This window comes from Ornithorhynchus anatinus, chromosome 5, assembly GCF_004115215.2.
Source record: "Ornithorhynchus anatinus isolate Pmale09 chromosome 5, mOrnAna1.pri.v4, whole genome shotgun sequence".
Classification (NCBI taxonomy): domain Eukaryota; kingdom Metazoa; phylum Chordata; class Mammalia; order Monotremata; family Ornithorhynchidae; genus Ornithorhynchus; species Ornithorhynchus anatinus.
The window spans coordinates 57100275-57125380 of NC_041732.1; the positions used below are offsets into that span (position 1 = coordinate 57100275).

The 25106-nt window shown below is 49.6% G+C and overlaps 1 protein-coding gene across 6 annotated transcripts in view; it reads right to left on the minus strand.

The window, feature by feature from the left end:
• The window catches only part of SLC35E2A (solute carrier family 35 member E2A), a 34540-nt gene extending 10612 nt beyond the window's left edge, over window positions 1–23928 (minus strand). The window contains exons 1-6 of one of the 6 annotated variants that reach the window (XM_029064869.2): window positions 23871–23919; window positions 22842–22929; window positions 7849–8363; window positions 6699–6834; window positions 4955–5082; window positions 2453–2573 (exon numbers count right to left, since the gene is read on the minus strand). In XM_029064869.2, coding sequence (XP_028920702.1) covers window positions 2453–2573; window positions 4955–5082; window positions 6699–6834; window positions 7849–8161 — 698 coding nt within the window. In that variant the 5' untranslated portion in view covers window positions 8162–8363; window positions 22842–22929; window positions 23871–23919. Of the gene's footprint in view, window positions 1–2452; window positions 2574–4954; window positions 5083–6698; window positions 6835–7848; window positions 8364–20656; window positions 20784–22841; window positions 23104–23870 lie in introns of those variants that run through there. The other 5 variants (XM_039912043.1, XR_005660022.1, XM_029064871.2 and 2 more) reach the window with 5 other exon arrangements.
• Window positions 23929–25106: the final 1178 nt, after the last annotated feature.

The window sequence follows — 25106 nt, forward strand, 5'->3', positions numbered from 1 at the left end:
GGGGCACCATTCAGCCCTGCCCTCCTGCCAGCATGCTGGACCGGAAGACAGCTCCCAATCATTTGATCACATGAAACTCTCACCTGCCTAATGGGGTCAGAGAAAGAGTCAGTCAATTGTATTTACTGAGTGCTTACTGTGTGCATAGTACACAGTGTACTGTACTAAACGCTTGGGAAAGTACAATGTAACAATATAACAGACACATTTCCAGCTCACAAAGAGTTTACCGTCTAGATGGGAGAGAGACTATTAAAATGAATATATAAAATTACAGATACTGTACAGAAGTGCTGTGGGGCTGGGATGGGGGGATGAATAAAGGGAGCAAGCCAGGACGATGCAGAAGGGAATAGGAAAAGAGGAAAGGAAGGCTTAGTCAGGAAAGGACCCTTGGAGATGTGCCTTCAATAAGGCTTTGAAGTGGGGGGGAGTAATTGTCTGCCAGAAACGAAGAGGGAGGGCTTTCCAGGCCAGAGGCAGGTTGTGGGTGAAGGGTCGGTGGTGACATCGACGAGACTGAGATATGTCTATATCACCACCGATTCCTCGCCCACAAGCAATCAGGGGTAATGCCAAGGTCTTTAATGTCAAGGTTTTGAGCTTGTGAGACAGGGAGGGTGATGGTGCTGCCTACAGTGATAGGAAAGTCACGGGAAGGACAGCATTTGGGTGGGAAGATGAGGAGTTCTGCTTTGGAAATGTCAAGTTTGAGGTGTCAGCAGGACAGCCAAGCAGAGAGGTCCTGAAGGCAGGAGGAAATGCAAAACTGCAGAGAAGGCGAGAGATCGGGGGCTAGAGAGGTAGATTTGGGAATCATCTGCATAGAGATGGTAGCTGAAGACGTGGAATCAAATGAGTTCTCCAAGGGAGAGGAGAACAGAGGAGATCCAGAACTGTGCCAGGAGAGAGTTGGAAGAGAGGAAGTGGAGGCGTAGAGAGGTGTAGATTACTTGCTCATGGAGTTTGGAGAGGAATGGTAAAAGGGAGATTGGGTGAAAACCAGAGTGGGTCGTGGGGTCAAGAGAGGGCTTTTTAGGAGAGAGGCTACATGGGCATGCTCCAAAGTAGCGGAGAAGGAGATACTGGGAAGTGAGCAGTTGAAGATGACATCCAAAGAGGGAAAAATTGATCATAGCTACTGCTATGATAAGGTGAGAAGGCCTCTGCCCCTTGTCTGTTGTGGGACCTTGGGCAACTTACTTCTCTGTGCCTCAGCTTCCTCCTTTGTAAAATGGGAATTCAATACCTAATCCCCCTCCTACTTAGATTGTGAGCCCCAAGTGGGACAGGGACTGTGTCTGTCCTGATTATCTTATATCTACCCCAGCACTTTCATTCATTCATTCATTCAATAGTATTTATTGAGCGCTTACTATGTGCAGAGCACTGTAGTAAGCGCTTGGAATGAACAAGTCGGCAACAGATGAGACAGTCCCTGCCGTTTGACGGGCTTACAGTCTAATCGGGGGAGACGGGCAGACGAGAACAATGGCAATAAATACAGTCAAGGGGAAGAACATCTCGTAAAAACAATGGCAACTAAATAGAATCGAGGCGATGTACATTTCATTAACAAAATAAATAGGGTAATGGAAATATATACAGTTGAGCGGACGAGTACAGTGCTGAGGGGATGGGAAGGGAGAGGGGGAGGAGCAGAGGGAAAGGGGGAAAAGAGGGTTTAGCTGCGGAGAGGTGAAGGGGGGGTGGTAGAGGGAGTAGAGGGAGAAGAGGAGCTCAGTCTGGGAAGGCCTCTTGGAGGAGGTGAGTTTTGAGTAGGGTTTTGAAGAGGGGAAGAGAATCAGTTTGGCGGAGGTGAGGAGGGAGGGCGTTCCAGGACCGCGGGAGGACGTGGCCCAGGGGTTGACGGCGGGATAGGCGAGACGGAGGGACGGTGAGGAGGTGGGCGGCAGAGGAGCGGAGCGTGCGGGGTGGGCGGTAGAAAGAGAGAAGGGAGGAGAGGTAGGAAGGGGCAAGGTGATGTAGAGCCTTGAAGCCTAGAGTGAGGAGTTTTTGTTTGGAGCGGAGGTTGATAGGCAACCCCTGGAGTTGTTTAGTATAGTGCTTGACACATACTAAGCACTTAAATGCCACAATTATTATTACCTTGATCATCTGATCAATCAGTTTATGGGCCTGCAACAGAGTTTCTGAGAATCAGCCCACATCCTTCCTTTCTTGGCCATGGAAATCAATCAATCAATCAATCAAGGTATTCATTGAGTGCTTACTGTACTAACTGCTTGGGAGAGTACAATCAACAGAGTGGGTAGAAAGGTTACCTGCCCTCAGTGAGCTTACAGTCTAGAGAACCCAGCAAATGCAGGATGTCTTTTCTCCCTCTTTGTCCTTTTAGGGACTACAGGGAAGCTCCCCACACTGTGAAACTAGCTCTGCTGCACGGTTCTCCGGCCCCCTCATCCCGATGCCCCGGCCCGCTTCTCCTCACCAGTCCATGATGTTGGTAGACAGCGCAGCCGAGAAACCCAGGACGTTGAAGCTGAGCTCCGTAGCTGTGCAGAGGGCCAGCCCTCCCATGACGGGAATGAGGGAGAGATTCACCAGCAGACCTCAAATGGAAATTAAAATAACAATATTGAAATTTTAAAGTGCATTTCCAGCACCATTGGCCCAAGTGTTTCTGTCTTGTTGCTGGAAGGACAAACAGAGTTCTGGCTGGGCGAATTCTGGTCTCATTTGCTGAAATTCAAAAATCAAGAGTTTTCTTTACCTCAATGCCAGAAGGGAAGAGTAGTCAGAAGAAAAGTCAAAAAAGTGCTATAATTCTATGTGAGAGAGAGATAGGAGGGGAGGAGAGAAAGAGCAGAGATGCAGACAGAGACAGGACGAGAGAGAGCAGAATCTCCCTATCTGGACTAGAGATGGGGAGACCAACCTAAATCACTGGAAAATCCAAAAGTAGAAATGATTTTCTGAAATGATGCTTTGGCATTGTATGTCTGTCTGTTACTCAGCCTGAGCATATAGATGGTATGGAGCATTCTTTCGGCTAATTCTGAGATAGGGAAAGGAGAAAGGGCATTCTCAGCAGGAAAATTGAGAAGCCAGGGGGTGTGGATTCAGTCAGAAAGGGAAGGTGGTCTGATCAATGGATCTTTCCCTCTCATGCTCACCCACCTTTCCCATCTTTGCAGCCCTTGGGGGGGACACGGGGCAGACTGAAGCTACATTTCTACATGGATCGTGAGCCTGGGTGGGACAGGGACTGTGTCCAAATGATTATCTTGCACCTACCTCAGTGCTTAGTACAGTGCCTGGCACAGAGTAAGCGCTTAAAAAACACCACCATTATGATTATTATCGCAAGGTCCTTGTGGGCCTGGATTCTGTCATCTGCATATAGTGACAAGCATTTAATGTTGGTATTTGTTAAGCGCTTACTATGTGCAGAGCACTGTTCTAAGCACTGGGGTAGATACAGGGTCATCAGGTTATCCCACACGAGGCTCACAATCTAAATGCCCATTTACAGATGAGGTAACTGAGGCACAGAGAAGTTAAGTGATTTGCCCACAGTCACACAACTGACAAGTGGCAGAGCTGGGATTCAAACCCATGACCTCTGACTCCCAAGCCTGTGCTCTTTCCACTGAGCCACGCTGCTTCTCTAGTTCAGTACTCTGAACCCAGTAGATACTCCTAAGTACTACTGATTGAAGCCTAATAACCCCATCAGCTGCTCCATTCTAACTTCCTCTCTGTTCCCACCCTCAGCTGGTGTTCCTCTGCTTTACTCTCTCATAGGCCCCCTGTCCCTTTTCTCTGTCTCTGGCCCCATCCCCTTTTCCCCTTTCTTCCTCTCTTCCCTTCTCCATTTTCACAGCTTTGATGGCGACTGCTGGTTCCTCGTGGCAGCCTTTTTTGGAGGACCAGTATTTTTGTCATTTATTATTTATATATAATAAGTCTGTATTTAAGACTGTGAGACCCAAGCAGGACAGGGACGATGTCCAACCTGATTTGCATGTATCCACCCCAGTGCTCAGTACAGTGCCTGGCACACAGTAAGCACTTAACAAGTACCACCATTATTATTATTATGATGCATTGGCGTGGCTTAGTGGAAAGAGCACGGACATGGGAGTCAGCGGTCATGGGTTCTAATCCCAGCTCCACCACTTATTAGCTGTGTGACTTTGGCAAGTCACTTAACTTCTCTGTGCCTCAGTTACTTCATCTGTAAAATGGCAATTAAGACTGTGAGCCCCACGTGGGACACCTGATTACCTTGTATCTACCTCAGAGCTTAGTACAGTGCTTTGCACATAGTAAGCACTTAACAAATGCCATAATTGTCATTATTATTATTATTGGGAAACTGCAGCTCAGAGTGTGACAAATTTCAAACTGCAGGGAGTCCAAATTAACAAGATTTATTAACAAGCCATCATTCTTGAATGCTGAAGCCATGCCCACCTTCCTCTCAGGAACACCAGAGCCTTTATCAACTCCTTCATCTCCCAGAGATGATGAAGGGGATTATCAGCAATTATCATTATTGTATCTGTTGTCCCAGCACCATTCTAAGTGCTGGAGTAGACACAAATTAATCAGGTTGGACATGGTCCCTATCCCACTTGGGACTCATAGTCCAAGTAATAATAATAAAAATAATGATGGTATTTGTTAAGCACTAGTAGGAGGGAGAAAAGGTATCGAATCCCCATTTGACAGATGAGGAAACCGAAACACAGAGAAGTGAAATGACTTACCCAGAGTCACACAGCAGACAAGAGGCAGAGCTGGGATTAGAACCCAGGTCCTCTGACTCCCAGGCCCGTGCTCTTTCCACTAGGCCACGCTGCTTCTCAAAGAAAGGAGTATAGTGACAGCCCTGCAGCCCTGTCCCCTCTGCGCAGCCCCCAACTCTGGGCTGCGGGAGGGAGGCTCAAGCGGCCTCCTGTACCCGGAGGTTTAACAAAGCACCTACCAGTGTATTCGCCAAGGATCATCCTGGACATGATGACGGTAAAGATCGGGGCTGAGCTCTTCACTGTCTCGGCGAACGAAACGGCCACGTTCTTCAAGCTCACCAGGCCTAGGACCACTGTGGCGAACCTGAAAACAGCCAGCCAGAATCACATGATTTATCATAACCTGCACTCGCATCTTGTTCAGTTTCCAGACACCAAGGGGGAAAGAGGTTGATCACACAACGTGTCCTTGGACAGCCTTAGCCAACAATGATGGAGTTAATTCTCCAGCTGAGGGCAGATAAGTAGGCATGCTAGGATCTCCTGATAGGACCATGGGTGTTGGCTCCATATGGACAGTGGAAGTCAGTGCCCTTCCAGTCGTATGTGTAGGGGTGATGGAGGCCCAAGTCCCTTGGGTTTCCAATTATGGGGATGACATGGATCAGTGGTCCCTGGCTTCCAGCTGTGGGATGACACCCTCTAGACTTCCAGCTGTGGGGGCATCTCCATCATTCCCCCCACATTTATTTCAGCTGGACTTCCGGCCTCACTCACCCTGGGTGTTACAACCACAGCTTCCGAATGGGGCTGGAAAAAACAGCTCTTTCAGACCTGCCCCGCTTGAGGTCTACCTTCTGTTCCCAAGCCCAGCCTAGCTCATTCTTACCTTACAAGCCTCCCTCCTACCTCTTTGCCCCACTCAAAAATCGAAGAGTTGAGCCCCAACATTGAGGGTGAATTCCTCCTCTTTCCAGGAAGAAGCTTTGCTGCCACGTGGCAGAAGGGGTTTCTGTTCAGAAACATGTTCACCCATGGGAGGTGAGTGTTCAGGGGCACAATCGGGTCTGTCAACAGCAGCCACAGAGATGGACTGCTGGAGAGGCGGGGCTCAGGGAGAAAGGGAAGGAGGGAGGGACGAAAGGAAGAAGGGAGAAAGGAAAGTGAGAAGGGAGGAAGGGAGGGAAGGAGGGAGAGGGAAGGAGGGCAAGTCTGCCTTAAGCTTGCTTTGTTCTCTGAGGTGACTTGAAGGGGAAGGGCAGTCCCAGATTTCATTGGACGAGCAACCCAATGGCAGTCCTTTTCTCTTCACGCAGTTCTTAGCTCTTTCAGTCTCCTCCCTTTGATACTGAGGTATATGTATTTGGACACTCAATTCTGTATTCAGTTCTTTCATCCTGATTGAGAAGTTTTACTTCCTTTAATAGATGTTCTGGTTTTTCCTCTCGCTCCTGCTACTGGTAAAACATTTTTCTATGTCTGCTTCCCCAATTGGACGGTAACCTCCTTGTCTTTGCTGAACTCTCTCCAAGTTTAGAATACTGCCTCAACCTTTGTAGGTGATTGGAGTAGCAGCTATCTTATCTCCAATCATCAATAAGCTAAATAACTGTACTGGCTGGAAAGTGAATTAGAACAAGCACGTTTGGGCAGCAAGAGCCACGGAAACTGATCACTGAGGGAGCTTGAGATCTCTCTCAAACACAGGGATGCCACCGCAGTGACCCCAAGGCAGGGCAGCATTCTGTCCTTCCGTAGGACCAGGACATCTGGACAGACAGCGGCCAAGGACTCCCAGAATCAGACACTTTGTCTTTGCTTAATGTGCTTGATTCCCCCCTCTAGACTGTAAGCTCATTGTAGGCAGGGAATGTGTCTACCAACTGTTGTTCTGTTATACTGTACTCTCCCAAGTGCTCAGTATAGTGCTCTGCACAGAGTAAGCGTTCAATAAATACTACTGATTGCTTGATCGCTTACCTCATAAGGCCCACGAAGAGCATGATCATAATGAAATTGGGCGGGTACGCTATCCGGGTTTTGTGTTGGTATAAACAGCAGGGAACAAAAATTTTAATACAGCCGATGAAGGTGGTGGAAAGCATTTGAACGGCACCTAGTGAGAGAATGGAAAAGCAGGATGAGTTGGACGCTGGACAGGCTCGAGGGTCAGCTGTTCGAGGATCTCCTTAAGGCAACTAAACAGCAACGGTGCCATCTTGACATCCTAGCCCATTCCACTTCCTACCTGATGCCTAAAGAAAGTTCTCTCCCCCAAATTCAGTACTTCAGCTGGGGAAAAATCCATTTTCTGCCACACCCCTATTTTAAGATCGTTTCGTGCATGTGCAGTCTTGGAGGCTGCTTTTACCGCATGGGAATTAACTACATGGGGCCCGGGCATGAACCATATGATGCACCTTCAATTTTACCTCATCAACCATTCTTTCGGAAACCAACCCATTTCTCTCTACTGCCTTTGTCATCTCTGTCAGTACCTGAGCCCCTTTCACCCCCCAGAGATGCACCCCTTCCCATGCACACACAGAACTCAGACACTCAGAAAGAACTCAGGTCAGGCCCCTCCTCATCTCCACCCCCACATTTCCCTGGCCTCTCAGATCACAGAAAGCAGAGAAGTTGTTGCCCAGAGCATGATGACTGTGGTCTTCCTGTGGGTTTCCCTAGCAACCAAACCTCTGATGGACAGTTTGGCTGCTGGGGAAAATCCAGACTCTGTGTTTTGCAGAGGTCTGGGTGATTCCAAACCTCAGCACCTGACTCTGTGCATTTCTGGATTTGATATGACCCCTCTTCATGGGGAGTGGAAAGGGTCTAGCCCTTGCATGGGTTATGACTGCAAGACAACTCGGCTTGAAGTCAGGGGCAGAAACCTACCCTCAGTTCAAAATAAAATGGCGGCCCCTTGTTCTCTAAAACCCCATTCGCTCCTCCACAGAGACTGAGTGGCTTAGAGCCCACACGGCTCAACATCCTCACAGAAAACACTTTCCAAACCCAAGGAGAAGTCTTGATGGGCCTTTTGGAACCAGTCCCTGGGAACGGCAGCACCCCCCACAACAGATCAGGCCCCCCGCTCCCTAACCCGCAGCTCCCCCACCAGGATCACCGAGCATGCTGGGCTCCCCTTCCAGCAGGGAGAGGATGTACTTGTTGAGAAACAGGGTGCAGAAGCTGAAGAAGAACCACAAAACGAGGTAGAGAAGGGCGTGTGAGTTCCATATCCCCGAGTCGGACTCGATGACTGTTGTCTCGGTGATGGTGATCTTCAAGACATTTTCTTCCGGGGCGCTGTCGCTTCGGGAGAGGACCAGTTTTTCACTGCGGTGCGTAAGGAAGCCAAAGAATGACTTCCCCTTGGGCTGCTCCTCGGGGACGGCGGCCGGATCTTCCTGGCTGGGATCTTTTGTGAGAGATGTCATGCTGGGCTCGTTGGCTTTGGTCCTCCTGCTCCCCCGCTGGTGGCCCGAGGCCAACCGACTCTGCACCCCTGGGCGGGCGGGAGTCACGGGATCAATCGGCTGCCGGTGGCAGTCTGGTTCGAACCTTTGAGAAAGCAGGAAAGCACGTGGTTCCTACAAACGGATCCCGTGGCTACTTCCGGGGGTCAGCTTTGCCGCAGGCCTGTAGAGCATCAAAGAGAATGACGGTTATTGCTCTGGGAAAACACCTCACGACATGTGTGAGTCAGCAAAGGAGTGGAAAGGGAAAGAGTGATCTCCAGGACACGAGGAGCAGAGTTGCCTAGCGGTAGTGGGCAGAGCCCGGGCCTGGGAGTCAGATGACCTGGTTTCTAATGCTGGCTCTGCCACTTGTCTGCTGTGTGACCTTGGGCCAGTTACTTCACTTCTCCGGGCTTCAGTTACCTCATTTGTAAAATGGAGATCGAGATTGTGAGCCCATGTGGGACATGGACTGGTCCAATCTGATTAAGCTGTATCTGCCCCAGAGCTTAGAACAGTACCTGGCACACAGTAAAAGCTTAACAGATATCATTACAAAAAAACTCTATTACTGACATTTGTTGGGAGCCTATTTTGTAAAGAGCACTGTACTAGGCTCTTGGGAACCTGCAAAAAAAATAACTTACACTGAAGACAGGCCCTAACCACTTGGTGCCTTCAATCGTAGTAGCGGAATGGGGTGGAGCAGTGTTTGACACAAGGCAAGCCCTCTGAACTTACCAGAACTATCCCTTTCACTTAGACTATGAGCTCCATGTGAAACAGGGACCACAACCAGGCAGATTATCTTGTCTCTACCCCAGTGCTTAGTTCAGTGCTTGCCACATAATAAGCCCTTAATAAATATCCTAATTATCTCCCTCTGGCCGAGAACCAACCGAGCCCCCAAGGCTCTATGGTTCCCACTTTACTGCTTACAGAAGCACTGTGGGTTAGTGACAGAGCCTGGGCCTGGGAGTCAGAAGGTCCTGGGTTCTAATTCCAGCACTGCCACTTAGCTGTGTGACTTTGGGCAAATCACTTCTCTGTGCCTCAGTTACCTCATCTGGAAAATGGGGATTGAGACTGTGAGCCCCACATGGGACAACCTGATTACCTTGTATCTACCCCAGCACTTAGAACAGTGCTTGGCACAAAGTAAGCATTTAACAAATACCATCATCATTATATCTGCTTCTGACCTTGGGCAAATCACTTAGTTTCTCTGGGCCTCAGCTCCCTTATCAGTAAAATGGGGATTAAGATGAGGAACCCCATGTGGGATAGGGACTGTGTCCAACGTGATTAACTGGTATCTACCCCAGCACTCAGTACAGTGCTTGGCACATAGTAAGTAGTGAACAAGAACCATAATTATTATTATTAACTACCAAATGCACAGGGAAAAGACACTCCCATCCCCAAACTGCCCATCCACAACAGAATCTTTTACTTCTAACCTTGGATTTTCCCATGCTTGATCCGCCACCGATCAACCTGGGCCCCTCCAACTCCTCCACCCCTGTGCCGCTCCCTAAGTAATGACGATGGTATTTGTTAAGCGCTTACTATGTGTCAAGCACTGTTCTAAGCACTGAGGTAGATACTAGCTAATCGGGTTGGACACAGTCCCTGTCCCATGTGGGCTCACAGTCTCAATCTTCATCTTACAGATGAGGTAACTGAGATACAGAGAAGTGAAGTGATTTGTCCAAGGGCACAGAGCAGACAAGTGGCGGAGCTGGGATTAGAACCCATGTCCTTCTAACTCCCAGGCCCAGGCTCTATCCACTAGGCCATGCAATGGGAACCCAAGAGCCAGCGCTCCTGCAGGGGATGGCTTTCTTTTTCTCAGAACCAAGGTATCCCCTCAGTTCCTCCTGCACCTCCGTCACAGGAGAGCCTCAGCCCCGCCATCTGAGTCACCTTCTCTCGTGAGCACAGTTGCTCCTTGGCTCGCCAATTCACAGGGCAGAGAACTTTGGCCTCTGGTGGAGCCAACTGGTTTTTTTTATGAATCATGGTGCATTATAAAGAGCAATGTGTTTACAAGCTGCTCTTATCTCCTCCCTGCAGGTGCCAGCACAATAACTGCCAAAGAATCTGCCCATCCAAGGCAGATGGTCTACCTCCCCAACTAGGATGTAAGCTCCTTGTGGGCAGGGTTCGCGTCTAACAACTCAAATGGCTTGTACTCTCCCAACTGCTTAATACAGTGCTCTGCACACAAAAATACCAGACCGTTTGATGGATTGACTGATCACCAAGGCATAATTAATTCTGAAATCATCTTTTCCCCCCACAGGACATTCAAATCTCCTTTGGGTGGAAGAAGCCATCTCGATCGAATTCAGTTAGTCATGGAACTCAGCCCGCCAAAAACTACCTCGCTGCTCCATCTCCCAGGGTGGGCTCGGATGGGGTGGGACCTAAGACTAACTTCTACCCCTCAAGCCCAGAATCGCTATGTCATCTCTTGCTTTTGGGTCAAACGGTGGGATCTCTTTGGCCACTTTACATTCAACATGGGCCATTCAAATGGCACCCCGGGTTTCTTTTTAAGGCTTTGGGGATTTTGCATTTGGGGATTTTCCAAGCCAACAGAACCAAGAAAGAGAGGGTTCTCTTCACATGAGGCTTTCAGGCTTCCAGGTGGGTCCAGAGAAGGGATAATCCATGGGATTGTATCACTTATCAGCCTATTCCCATGAGTTGCTCATTTGTCTGGAGGAATCTTAGGCCAATAAATGCCAGAACAATGGTACTGCTAGGCCTTGTGAGCCCCAAACATTTTATGTGTGCTGTGCCTCTGTTTCCTTAACTGTAAAATGGGGACTAACTACCTAGACTGTGAGCCCCATGTGGGACAGGGTCTGTTCCCGACCTGATTAACTAATAATAATAACTATGGTATTTGCTAAGCGCTTACTATGTGCCAGGCACTATACTAAGCACTGGAGTAGATACAACGTAATTAGGTTGGACAGAGTCCCTGTCCCACACAGTGCTAACAGTTTTAATCCCCATTTTAGAGATGAGGTAACTGAGACACTGAGAAGTGAAGTGACTCGCCCAAGGTCACACAGCAGACAAGTGGCAGTGTCAGGATTAGAACCCAGGTCTTTATGAGTTCCAGGCCCATGCTGTATCCACTAGGCCACGCTGCTTAGTACGGTGCTTGACACATAGCAAGCGCTTAACAAAGACCATTGTAATACTCATAATACTACTAATGTGTGGGGTCTCAAGAGGACAGTCAGAGAAGTTTTGTGGAAAGAGTATAGACCTGGGAGTTGGGAGACTCGGGTTCTGGGCCCAGTTCAGTTACCAGCCTGCTGGGAGACCACAGGCAAGTCATTTAACCTCTCTGGGCCTCAGTTTCCTCCTCTGAAAAGTGGGGATGCTGAGGGCATAAAAAATGAGAGGATTATGGGATTCTCCCTCCAAGAACCTCGGTCCTTATACTTCTGGGCTGGGAGCTCGTGTGAAGGAATTGTTTAGAGTAACTGAACTGTACACATCGTTTGCACGCTTTTTTTTTTAAGTAGTATTTATTAAGTGCTTACTTTGTGCCAGGCCCTGCTTTAAGTGCTGGGGTCGATACAAGCTAATCCGGTTGGTACATAGTCCCTGTCCCACCCAGGGCTCACGGTCCTAATCCCAATTTTACAGATAAGGTAACTAAAGCACAGAAAGGCTAGGTGACTTGCCCAAGGACACATAGAGAAATGGTGGATCCAGAAGAACACAGGTCCTCTGACTCCCAGGCCCAAGCTCTATCCAATCAATCAATGGTATTTATTGAGTGCTTACTTTATGCAGAGTACTGTACTAAGGGCTTGGGAAAGTACAATACAAAACTAGCAGACATGTTCCCTACCCATAACAAGCGTAGGAGGCCACGCTGCTTCTCTTCCGCTCATGTTCCCCTGGATTTCTTGGCAGGAATGAGCAATGAGCAAGTAGGAGGGCTAGGCGGCATAGAAGGGCATAGAAACATTTGTGACGTTCAGTGCCAACTGACAGCCAATGTGAGCGCCTTTAGGGCTGGTCCACCCCCTGGAACTGGAAGGCCAGAAGCCTCGGTAGCTGCGGTCAATGATGCCCCCAGTGACCAGCTATTCTTTTCAGGATTTCTGCTAGGCCTGTCTACCTCCACCGAACACTCTAATTTGGTCAAAAACTGTCACCACCAATGGCACGGCCCTAGTCGGCAGAATAGTAACGAGAACCCAGGCCTCCTGAGCCTCTGAGCCATGATCTGTCCCACCTGAACCAAAAATAATAATAATAATAATAATGGTATTTGTTAAGCGCTTAGTATGTGCCAAGCACTGTTCTAAGCACTGGGATAAATACCAGGTAATCAGGTTGTCCCACATATGGTTCACACTCAATCACCATTTTGCAGATGAGGTAACTGAGGCACAGAGAAGTTAAGCAGCTTGCCCGAGGTCACACAAATGACAAGTGGTGGAGCCGGGATTAAAAGCCATGTCCTCTGACTCCCAAGCCTGTGCTCTTGCCACTAAACCATGCTGCTTCTCCAATAGCGGTGAGATAGTTGATGTGAAACTGTTTCAGGATGCTACAATTCATAACTGTGGCATTTGTGAAGCGCTTACTCTGGGCCAAGCACTGAACTGAGCACCAGGGTAGACACAAGATAATTAGGTCAGACACAGTCTCTGTCCCACACAGTGTTCACAATCTAAGGTGGAGGGAGGACAGGAATTTAACCCTCATTTTGCAGAAGAGGAATCTGAGGCACAGAGCAGGCAATTGACCTGCCCAAGTCATACAGCAGGCAGGTGGCAGAGCCAGAATAAGAACTCAGGTCCTCTGATTTCTAGACCCAGGCTCTCTCCATGAGACCGTGCTGCTTCTCGCAGTTGCTATTGCACTGTAAAATGGTGGTACAACTATTACTAGGTGTTTACTCTGTTCCAAGCACTGTACCACGCCCTGGAATAGATAGGGATAATCAGATTGTAAACTCCTTGAAGGCAGAGATTGTGTCTACTAACTGGACTAGATTCTCCCAAGGGCTAAACCTAGTAATCCCTCGGTGTAACCACTCAAGCAATATCACCGATGGACCGATAGATGAGATACAGCCGCTGCTCCTTATGGGGCTCACAATCAAAGAGGCGAAGAGAGCAGCGAGGCAGAGAGTCTTTTTTTTGGAAGAAGCAATCGAGGCCCAGAGAAGTTAAATAACTGGCCCAAGTCATCCTGGAGGCTAATGGCAGCCCTGGGACAGGAACCTGACTCTCAATTCTGGGTTCTTTCCCTCGGACCCTGCTGCCTCCTGCCCAGAGAAGCATTATGGAGCAGTGGATAGAGCATGGGCCTGGGAGTCAGAAGACTGGATTCCAATCCCGGCTCCACCACTTTCATTCATTCAATAGTATTTATTGAGCGCTATGTGCAGAGCACTGTACTAAGAGCCACTTGTTCTCTGTGTGACCTTAGGCAAGACGCTTCACTTCCTTGGGCCTCAGTGACCTCATCTTAAAATGGGAATTGAGATCATGAGCCCCACGTGGGACAGGGCCCTTGTCTAACCCGATTTGCTTGCATCCACTCCAGTGCTTAGTACAGTCCCCATGACATAGTAAACGCTTAACAAATACCATAATAATTATACTTCGATGGCCCCCTCCGACTGGGGTCATCACCCCACTGCAGCCCGCAGGCTGATCAGAAGGTTTCTTTATCTCACCTGCCGTAACCATCACGGGCACCCAAGAGTGGCTCCAGGGAGAAGCCCCAAGCCCAAAGATCAGGGTCCCAGCTCCCACAGCATTTCCAGCATACAGTGAGAAGATCATTTGTTCCCTGAAGGCTCCCGACTACAATTTTTTTTAAGCTATTTATTAGCATTTAAGTGCCAGGCACCGTACCAAGCACTGGGGCAGATACAAGTCAGTCAGGTTGGACACAGTTCCTGTCCCACATGGGGCTCACAGTCTTAATCCCCATTTTACAGATGAGATAACTGAAGCACAGAGAAGTGAAGTGATTTGCCCAAGGTCACACTGCAGGCAAGTGGCCGAGCCAAGATTAGAATCCAGGCCCTTCTGACTTCCAAGCCCATGCTCGATCCAGTAAGCCACACTGCTTCCAAATCCCAAGAGATCCAGGGCACAGAAAAGGAAGGACCAGATCCAGAGCAGCTTAGTTGCCAACCCGACAGGGCAGACTGGGGAGAATATCCAAGTCAGGTTTCTCTCCCCAAAAGCTCTCAGCCAGGAGTCGGGAAGAAATCTGACCTCAGTGGACACCCCAAGTGATTGTGATTGGTTCATATTCTCCCAGGCATTTAGTACTGTGCTCTGTACACAGTAAGTGCTCAATAAATACTACTGACTGACTGATTTGGGGTACTTTCCTTTTGGTTTCCAGCTCCGGAGCAAGCCTGACCTGACAGTCCCCAAATGGGATTCGCCACCTTTAGAGGTTCTTTAAAAACCCCCAAGAGCTGGCGTCAGGTGGCCAGCTGCCCCCCACCCACCATCAGCCTTCGCCTTCTCTGAAGGGTGGGGTCTCCCGGAGAGCACGGTGTTCCTCTGTGTTGGAGGATCCGGTTCCCGACAGGCCACATCCCCAGGAGACAGGGAATGAGTGTCCTTGGCTATGCCGCTGCCCTCACTGTTGGCCAATAGTTTGGACATAGGTTTTTGGGAGGCCCCACATGGCCCACAATCCCCTGGCAGAGTCCCAATCTGCCACCTCCCCTGGCAGAAAAAAATATTTCCACCCCAACTCTGGAGAGAAGCTGCTTTCTGGCCACCAATAAGGCCACAGCCTGCAGCCCTCCATGTGCTGGGTGAACCAATTTTATCCCTGGAGAGAAAATTTGGTGAATTACACGGAGTTCTTGCTACATCCCCATCCTCCGCACCTCCCCTTCCACCCCCTTCCCGTCTTCTGCAAACCGTTTGGGCCCAGTGGCCTCCGCCCCCTCATCCTGAGATCCCAGATCGGGATGTTCCGTGTAATCCCTCTGAGAATTTACCTTCTGAGCTGCCTGCACAGGAAGCATTCCTGCTACGCTCTGAGGATCCTGCTCAGCTAGCCTAATCCGCGACAACCCGTCTGTGCACTGAGCCTTCATCCCCAACGAGCCATTTACATCATCGGGACTATTTAATAATTACCAAGCGCCTGCATCCCAGAAAATGTATTAAGTGCCCTGAGGGCCGGGAGCCAACCCTCTTACCCACCTGGAAGGGGAATGGGAAGGTAGTGTTAAAAGAAAACAAGGATCGATTTCTGGGAGTAAACTACATGCCGCCAAGCTTTGAACCCCGTGAGATTAAATTGCTGCTATAAAATATTTAACCTCTGCCTAGATTCACAGCCTTTTAATGAATGACTAAGCCAACCATCAATCCCCCCGGCCCCCGTGATGGTCTGTTGGATGTACCGAGCCGCCGAGTCTCAGTCTCCCGGCTCCCAGCCCCACCATCCCGGGGAGGATGAGGAACTCCAGGCCTTGAGCTTGCAGCTGAGGATGGGGTGAACCGATCCGGGGACCCCTTCAGGACCCCAATGGGGGTGCCCAGGTTGGAGGAAATGGCTCAACCCGCCCGGAGAAGCAAACTCCCAAAGAGTCAATTCCGGTACCCTTTTGCTGTTCCAAGGCCAGCTGTGAGCTAAAGAAACCAAGCAAACTCCCTGCCATACTGGGAGCTGCTGAGGCTTCTTTACAGAGCTGCAGTTCCCGATCCATGAAAACCAAGATCCACGAAAACCCAGAACTGACACTTTGAAGCCATCAGTCCTCTAGAATGAAAGCTCGTTTTGGGCAGAGAATGTGTCTGTTATATTGTATTCTCCTAAATGCTTAGTACTGTACCCTGCGTATAGTAGATGCTCAATAAATACAATTGACGGACTGATTGACTGACAACATTAAAGAATTATAGCAGAGATATGGGGAAAAGACGACGATTCTCTAAGCTTCCATAAACATCCCAGATCAGATGTCTCAAGAAATCGAGGTCAAATTTTGGATGGGCGGACATGGCTCCTGCTCTGGATTTAATTCCGTGCTCACACTGTCCCTAAGAGGCGGTTTGTTGACCAGATAGACCGAAATGTGGCTCCAGGGCTGACTCTCTGCCTGGAAACTCCAAAGGCCAGGCTCCAATTAGCCTTCCCGGACCACAGGCCATCAGGAAGGCAACCATCTTCCCGAATTAGTGAGCAGAGGGGTTATGAGAAGCAGCATGGCCTAGTGGATAGAATACAGGTCTGTGAGTCAGAAGGGCCCGGGTTCTAATCCTGGCTCCGCTACTTGCCTGCTGTTTGAATTTGAGCAAATCACTTCACTTTTCTGTATCCAAATTACCTCATCTGTAAAATGGGGATTAAGGCTGTGAGCCCCATGTGGGACAGGGACTGTGTCCAACCTCATTACCTTGTATCTACCCCAGTGCTTAGAACAGGGCTTGGCACATAGTAAGCACTTAAATACCACAATTATTATCATAATTATTATGGACCTGGGTTCTTCTCCCAGCTCCGCCACTTCCCTGCTGTCTGACCTTGGGCAAGTCATTTTGTTTTTCTGTGCTCAAATTACTTCATCTGCAAAATGGGGATTAAGTCTGTGAACCCAGGTGGGACATGGACTGCGTCCAACCTGATTAGCGTGTATCTATCCCAGCGCTTAAAACAGTGCCTGGCACAGTCAGCACTTAACAAATATCATTAGAAAAACAAAAAAGGCAATGTCTCTGGAGTCTGGCAGGAACATGGCCAAGATTGCAAAACAAACAGAACCCCCATCCAAGTCCTGAGTTCAGATCAGATGGTCTTGTTGTCTTCCAGATCAGTTAGTCAGAGGTGGTATTTATTCAGCATTTAATAAATGCCAAGCCCTGTGCTGAGCCCCGGGTAGTAAAAGGAAAATCAGACTGGACATAATCCCTGTCCCATACAGGGCTCCTAGTGCAAGAGTTAGGGAGAGCATGTCTTATCCACATTTCACAGAAACTGAAGCCCAGAGAGGTTAACTGACTTGCCCAAGGTCACACAGTAGGCCAGTGGCAAAGCTGGGACAAGACTCCCTGGTTTCCTGGATCCCTGCCCCATGCTCATCCCACCAGGCCACGGTAGCGACTATTAGGCCTTCCTAATTGGTGGGTGGGACTGACAGTGAGCTTACACCAAAGCCTAAATCTGCCCTCTTTCCCTAGAGGAGGTGGTCTGGGTGATGCACGTTGCTCACTGTTCAGACAAAGAGAAAACCAATATCATTTTCAGCTAGTCAATCAGCATTCTTCCACCTGCAGAAGCCTAGGCCCCACGTACATTACAAAGAGCAATCGATCAATCAATGGGATTTACTAGGAGCCTGCTGGAAGCAGGGCGCTGGCAGAAGTCAAAGATGGAATCTCTGTCCTCAAGGAGCTGACAGTCTAGTGGAGAAGATGGACTCAAAAGAAATTGAGGGCCAGAGAAATGACTTGCCCCAAGGTCATGCAGGAGGTAAGTGGCGGAGCCAAAATTAGAACCTGGGTCTTCTGACTCCCAGTATGATGTTCTTTCCACTATGCCATGCTGCTTCCCCCCACACTGAAGATAACCACTCTTCTTCTCTCTTAATTTTGTGAATGGGGTCTGATCTGATTGTTCGTTCAATCATATTTATCGAGCACTTACAGTGTGCAGAGCACTATACTGAGTGCTTGGGAGAGTACAATACAACAAAATGATTATCCTGCATCTACTCTGGGCCTCAGCATAATGCCTGGCCCAGAATGAGCCCTCAGTCCATACCCAACCAAAACTAAGACTCCCTCTCCAGCCCATGCTTCCAAGGAGCACTGCCCAGATGATAAGGCGATTAGCACGATACAATACTAGCCGAGGGCTAGTCATGCCCTAATTTGTCTGAGAAAAGCAAGCTTCTAGGGCTGAAGGCCCAGGTTTCAGGTGAGGATCTCCTTTTCTGTGTGTTTCATTCAATCGTATTTATTAAGCGCTTACTGTGTGCAGAGCACCATACTAAGCGCTTGAATGCCCAGGAGCCCTGGGAGGCGGCCATGTGGGGGCTGGCGGGTACGTTTGGTGGCATGCTCGTCCGAGGACCCGCAGAATCAACACCCACCAGGACCCAGCTGTGGGGAGGCAGAGAAACCCCCTGCCACACCCCAGGGCTCTGAAAAGGGGTTTCACTCCCACACCTTCATCCCTCGTGCGCTCAACAGCTCAGAATGATGAACAGCCCAGAAACCTCGGAACTCCCTTCCTCTTCCTATCCGACAGATCCCTCTCCCCACTTCCAAATCCTTACTACAATCACACCAGCTCCAAGCGCTTAGTATGGTGCTTTGCACACAGTTAGTGCTCAATAAACACGATTGAATGAATGAATGAATGAAAAGAGGCTTTCCCAAGACTAAGCCCCATTTCCACTACTCCCTCTTCCTTCTGTGTTGCCTTTGCTTTTGGATTTGCATCCTTTACATCCTTGATATTCATCCTACTGCCCTTATGTACATAGCCATAATTTAATGTCTGTCTCTCCCTCTGGACTATAAGCTTGTTGTGGGCAGGGAATGTGCCTGCCTGCTCTGTTGTACTCTCCCAAGCCCCAAGTAAGCACTCAATAAATACCAATGATTGATTGACATCTGCTCCAAGCCGAGAAATGACAATCACCGAGTGGATTTGGAATGTACTAGCACTGCACTACGTACAAGATAATCAGATTGGATACAGGGCTCACAGTTTAAGTGAGCGGGTGAACAGGGATCTTATCCCCATTCTAGAGATGAGGGAAACTGGAGCCCAAAGAGGTCAAGCAACTTGCCAAAGATCCCCCCAGCTGGTCCGAGGCACAGCTGGAATCTCCTGACTCCCAGCCTCAATCTCTCAGTGATGAGGAGGCCAAGCTATCCTCTCAAGTCTTGGGCGATGGGAGATAATTCTCCTTCCATGGATGAAGGCCCCAGAGATGGAGCAAAGCTTAGAATTTTTTTCTTTTATGGTATTTTTTAAGCACTTACTATGAGCTAGGCACTCTTCTAAGTGATGGGGCAGAGACAAGCTAATTAGGTTGGACACAGTCCAGGTCCTACATGAGGCTCACAGCCTTAATCTCCTTTTACAGATGAGGCAACCGAGGCGCTGAGAAATGAAGTGACTTGCCCAAAGTAACATAGCAGACATGAGGCGGAGTCAGGATTAGAACTCAGGTCCTTCTGACTCCCAGGCCTGTACTGTATCCACTAGGGCACGCTGCTTCTCTGGGTCAGACCCCACCGACTACAACGTCATTAAAGGAATCTTTCTAGATTGTCAAGAAGTGATACCCGCTGTGGCGGATGGGCCGTGAGAAACAGGAGGGATTCTGGAAGCCAGTGGTCTCTGGCAATGACCCAGCTGGTCCACAGCTTCAGCAGGGCTCATTGGGGGATGGGTAAACCCTGTGGTTGAAGCATTGGTTCTGCTCATCCGCTTAATAAGCGCCTGTGAAAGAGTGACTTTTTCTAATAATAACAATAATAATGTTGGCATTTGTTAAGGGCTTACTATGTGCAGAGCACTGTTCTAAGCGCTGGGGGAGATACAGGGTAATCAGTTTGTCCCATGTGAGCCTCACAGTTAATCCCCATTTTACAGATGAGGGAACTGAGGCACAGCGAAGGTAAGTGACTTGCCCACAGTCACACAGCTGACAAGTGGCAGAGCCAGGATTTAAACCCATGACCTCTGACTCCCAAGCCTGGGCTCTTTCCACTGAGCCACGCTGTTTTCTGATCTTCCATTCTTCCTGTTTCATCCTCAGCAGTGCTGACATCTTCCCCAGCCAGAAATATAGGGCTTGGACACTTCAGAACTCCAGAGACCAAGAAGCACTGTGGCCTAGTGGATGGGCCTGGGAGTCAGAAGGACCTGGGTTTTAATCCTGGCTCCGCCACTTATCTGCTGTGTGACTTTGGGCAAGGTCACTTCACTTCTCCTTGCCACAGTTACCTCATCTGTAAAATGGGGATTTAAGACTGTGAGCCCCATGTGGGACATGGACTATGTCCAACCTGATTGCTTTGTATCTACCCCAGTGCTTAGAACAGTGCCTGACGCATAGTAAGCAATTAATAAATATCTTTTAAAAAATATATGATGCACTGATGGATCTTGCTAAGTGGATACAGGATGGGACTGGGAATTAGGAGGCCTGGGTTCTGCTCTCAGTTCTACCCCCCAGACAGCTGGGTGAACTCGGGCCCGTCACTTTCCCTTGTTAGGCCTTAGCTTCCCCACCAGTAAAATTAACCTGAAATTCCCATGTGAGGAAAAAGACATCAAACCACAGATTCTCTTGCATCTGCCCCAGGGTTTAGCGCATTGCTTGGTCAGAGTTAGTGTTGAATAAATACTATTTACTAATCACTCAGGACCTGTCCTGCCTCACTCAAGTCTCCAAAGAGTATTTGGAGAAAGAGAAGCCCTAACCAGAGTGGAGCACGAGGCAGGGCGGTGTTCAGTTGGCTTCCAAACCGGCATTCCCAGCTGAGCACGGGCTTAGAGAAGCTTCTGTTGTCCAGTTCTCAGCCGAGGCGGTCTATCGTACTGAGTCGCCTGGCGATTTTGCAGTATGGATCCTGGACAGGCACAAGTGAGCATTTTCACTTGAGAGCAGGACTGTAATTCCAACCTAGATATCCAGAGGTAAACAGACCGCAGAGGACTTTGTAAGAATTTCAAAACAGCCTCCTCGCCCCACAAAACAATGTTCTTTCCCAGACTCTACAGGCCGCGTGGTCTAAACACGGAATGATAAGACAGAGAGGATCACGGGTTCCCTTAAGCTTTCCCAGCTCCAGCTCCCTAACAGCCCAGGAAATGTATAATCTTTTTCCATCTGTTAGAAGGGACCTCAGACACTTAACAAACAGGACTTTCAGGAAGGACAACAAGGTTGACTAGACAACAATCAATGCACAAGCAACTTCCTCCCTGCCACCAGCAAGGCTTTTGCTTTGTTGTTCGGTCTCTGCCCTTCCCTCTCCCATCTTTCCTAGGGGCACCCAGCTAGCAGGAATTAAGCTGTTTCAAGATGCGGGCACGGTTATCACAGGAGTTTCATCTTTAGGATGAGTTTGTTTTAAATCAAGAAAAGCAATGGCTTCTTCAGGCCACATGAAAATGCCTGCCATGTCCTCTAGGACAGAACACACATGACCTGATACGTGAAATCATTACGTGTGGATCTCCAGAGGAAGGTCATGGGCTCCCGAAGAGAAACTGCATGGCCTAGTGGATAGAGCAAGGGTCTGGGAGCCAAAAGGTCTTGGGTTTTAATCCTGGCTCCGCCACTTGTCTGCTGTGTGACCTTGGGCATGTCACATCACTTCTCTGTGCCTCAGTTACCTAATCTGTAAAATGGGGATTAAGACCGTGAGCCACATGCAGGACAGGGACTGGGTCCAACCCAATTTGCTTGTATCCACCCAATTTGCTTAGTACAGTGCCTTGCACATAGTAAGCACTTAACAAATACTACAATTATTGTTATTATTATTATGAAGAGCCAGGAACGGGTTGTTGGGACTATATCGAGCCGGCTCATGGCTCCTGATGATCTAAAGGAGAGGTCAAGATCCATGCTGGCAACCTCCTGGCCTAACACTCTGCGGAAATGGGTGGGCTAAAGGGAAGGTCCATCCTCAATGATTTTTTCCTGGTTAAAATAAGCCTCCCTGAGTCTTCACAAAGTTGAATCTTTCCTTCTGGGCTCTGGGGTTAAGAGAGAAGAAGCATGGCCTAGAGGATGGAGCACAGACCTGTGTTCTAATCCTGTCTCTGCCACTTGTCTGCTCTGACACCGGGGCAGGTCATTTGAGAGTGGTTTAGTGGAAAGAACACGAGCCTGGGGGGGTCAGAAGGTCATGGATTCTAATCCCAGCTCTGCCACTTGTCTGCTTTGTGACCATGAGCAAGTCATTTCACTTCTCTGTGCCTCAGTTTCCTCCTCTGTAAAATGGGGATTAAGGCTGCCAGCCCCCTGTGGGACATAGACTTTGTCAAACCGGATTAGCTTGACTCTACCCCAGCACTTACTACAGTGCCCGAAATATAGCGAGCGCTTAACAAATACCCCGATTATTATTACTATATTACTTAGTACAGTGCCCGAAACATAGCGAGCACTTAAATACCCCGATTACTATTACTGTTATTACTTCTCTGTTCCTCCTCTATAAAATGGGCATTAAACCATACTCCCTCCTTAGACTGTGACCGTCCTGCTCCCCATATGGGACATGGATTGTGCCCAACCCGATTAGCTTGTTTCTACCCTATGAGAAGCAGCATGGCTCAGTGTAAAGAGCCCAGGCTTGGGAGTCATGGGTCATGGGTTCAACTCCCGGCTCTGCCACTTGTCAGCTGTGTGACTGTGGGCAAGTCACTTAACTTCTCTGTGCCTCAGTTACCTCATCTGTAAAATGGGGATTAACTGTGAGCCTCATGTGGGACAACCTGATTACCCTGTATCTACCCCAGCGCTTAGAACAGTGCTCTGCACATAGTAAGCGCTTAACAAATACCAACATCATTATTATTATTATTATTGTTACCCCAGCGCTTAGTAGGCTCTTAACAGATACCATTAAAAAAAATCAAATCATCTACTTACTCAGGGTTTATGATGATCCCCCAGAGCTCACCTTCTCGGAGTCCCAAGTGTCTTCCAGCTGGCTGGGGGTGGGGATGGTGGTGGGGAGCTGTGCCGAGAGGCCCCAAAGAGTAAGTGGAGATGAACATCACCCCTCCACTCTCTCCCCAGGGCTGCTGTGTGTCCTCCAGTTGGCCGGGGGGTGGGGATGATGGTGGGGGGCCGTGCTGAGAGGCCCCAAAGAGTAAGGGGAGCTGGACAGCACCCCTCCACCCCCACCCCAGGACTCCTGGGTCTTCTCCAGTTTTCTGGGGGTGGGGATGGAGGTGGGGGACTATGCTGAGAGGCCCCAAAGAGTAAGGGGAGCTGGACAGGATGCCTCCACCCCCACCTCAGGACTCCTGAGTGTCTGCCAGTTGGCCGGGGGTGGGGATGGTGGTGGGGGGCTGTGCTGAGAGGCCCCAAAGAGTAAGGGGAGCTGGACAGGACCCCTCCACCCCCACCCCAGGACTCCTGGGTCTTCTCCAGTTTTCTGGGGGTGGGGATGGAGGTGGGGGACTATGCTGAGAGGCCCCAAAGAATAAGGGGAGCTGGACAGGACCCCTCCCCCCCACCCCAGGACTCCTGGGTGTCCTCCAGTTGGCTGGGGGTGGGGATGGGGGGCTCAGCTGAGAGGCCCCAAAAAGCAAGGGGGGATGGATAGGACCCCTCCACCTCCACCCCAGGACTCTTGGGTCTCCTCCAGTTGTCTGGGGGTGGGGATAGAGGTGGGGGGCTCAGTTGGGAGGCCCCAAAGAGTAAGGGGAGCTGGACAGGACACCTCCCCCCAACCCCGAGACTCTTGGGTCTCCTCCAGTTGTGTGGGGGTGGGGATGGAGATGGGGGGCTCAGTTGGGAGACCCCAAAGAGTAAGGACAGGACCCCTCTCCCCCCACCCCAAGACTCCTGGGTCCTCGAGCCCCCATCTGGCTTTGCCCCTCTCCCCCTTCCACCTTGTCCTTTCAATGAACGCCCCTTCCCTTCCCTTCCCTTCCGTTCCCTTCCCGGTACCTGCCTGCGGGCCCGGGACCCCGGCGGGCCCGGCCATGGCCCGCGTCCGGAGCTCCGGCTCCCGATCCGGCTCCGGGTCCCGCTCCGGCTCCGGCTCCGGATCCTGAAGGGAATCCGGTCCGGGTCCTGCTGCCGGCCCGGCCGCCGCGCGCATGCGCCACTTCCAGGGCCCTGCTCTCTCTCCCCGGCCCTCCTCCCCGCGCTGTCAATCTGCGCAACGCTCTTCGACTACTAATAAAGCCATCTTTTAAGCGTTGACTGTGTGCTGAGCACTCAACTATATAATACTGGCATTTGTTAAGCGCTGACTATGTGCAGAACACTGTACTAAGCAGCGTGGCTCAGTGGCAGCTGGGATTAGGACGCAGGTCCTTCTGACTCCAGACTCCACTTCCCTGCTGGGAAGCAGCGTGGCTCCGTGGAAAGAGCCCGGGTTGGGGAGTCAGAGGTCATGGGTTCGAATCCCGACTCTGCCACTTGTCAGCTGGGTGACTGTGGGCGAGTCACTTCACTGGGCCTCAGTTCCCTCCTCTGGAAAATGGGGATTAACTGTGAGCCTCACGTGGAACCACCCATTACCTTGTATCTACCCCAGCGCTTAGAACAGTGCTCTGCACATAGTAAGTGCTTAACAAATACCAACATTATTATTAATAGCTGAACACCGAACTACTAATACTAATAATGATATTTAAGCGCTGACTGTGGGCGCTAATAATGATATTTAAGCGCTGACTGTGGGCGCTAATAATAATGGTATTTGTTAAGCATTGACTGTGCTGAGCACTGTACTACTATTACTACTACTAATAATGCCATTTGTTAAGCGCTTACTATGTGCCAAGAACTGTTCTAAGCACTTGGGGAGTACACGGTAATCAGGTTAATAATAATAATGTTGGTATTTGTTAAGCGCTTACTATGTGCCGAGCACTGTTCTAAGCACTGGGGTAGACATAGGGGAATCAGGTTGTCCCTCATGGGGCTCACAGTCTTCATCCCCATTTTACAGTTGAGGGAACTGAGGCGCAGAGAAGTGAAGTGACTTGCCCAAAGTCACACTAAGTGGCAGAGGTGGGGTTAGAACCCATGACCTCTGACTCCTAAGTCCTTGCTCTTTCCACTGAGTCACGCTGTGAACTACTATTACTACTACTAATAATGGTATTTCTTAAGCGCTGTGTGCTGAGCACTGTACCACGACTAATGATAATAATGGTATTTGTTAAGCGCTTC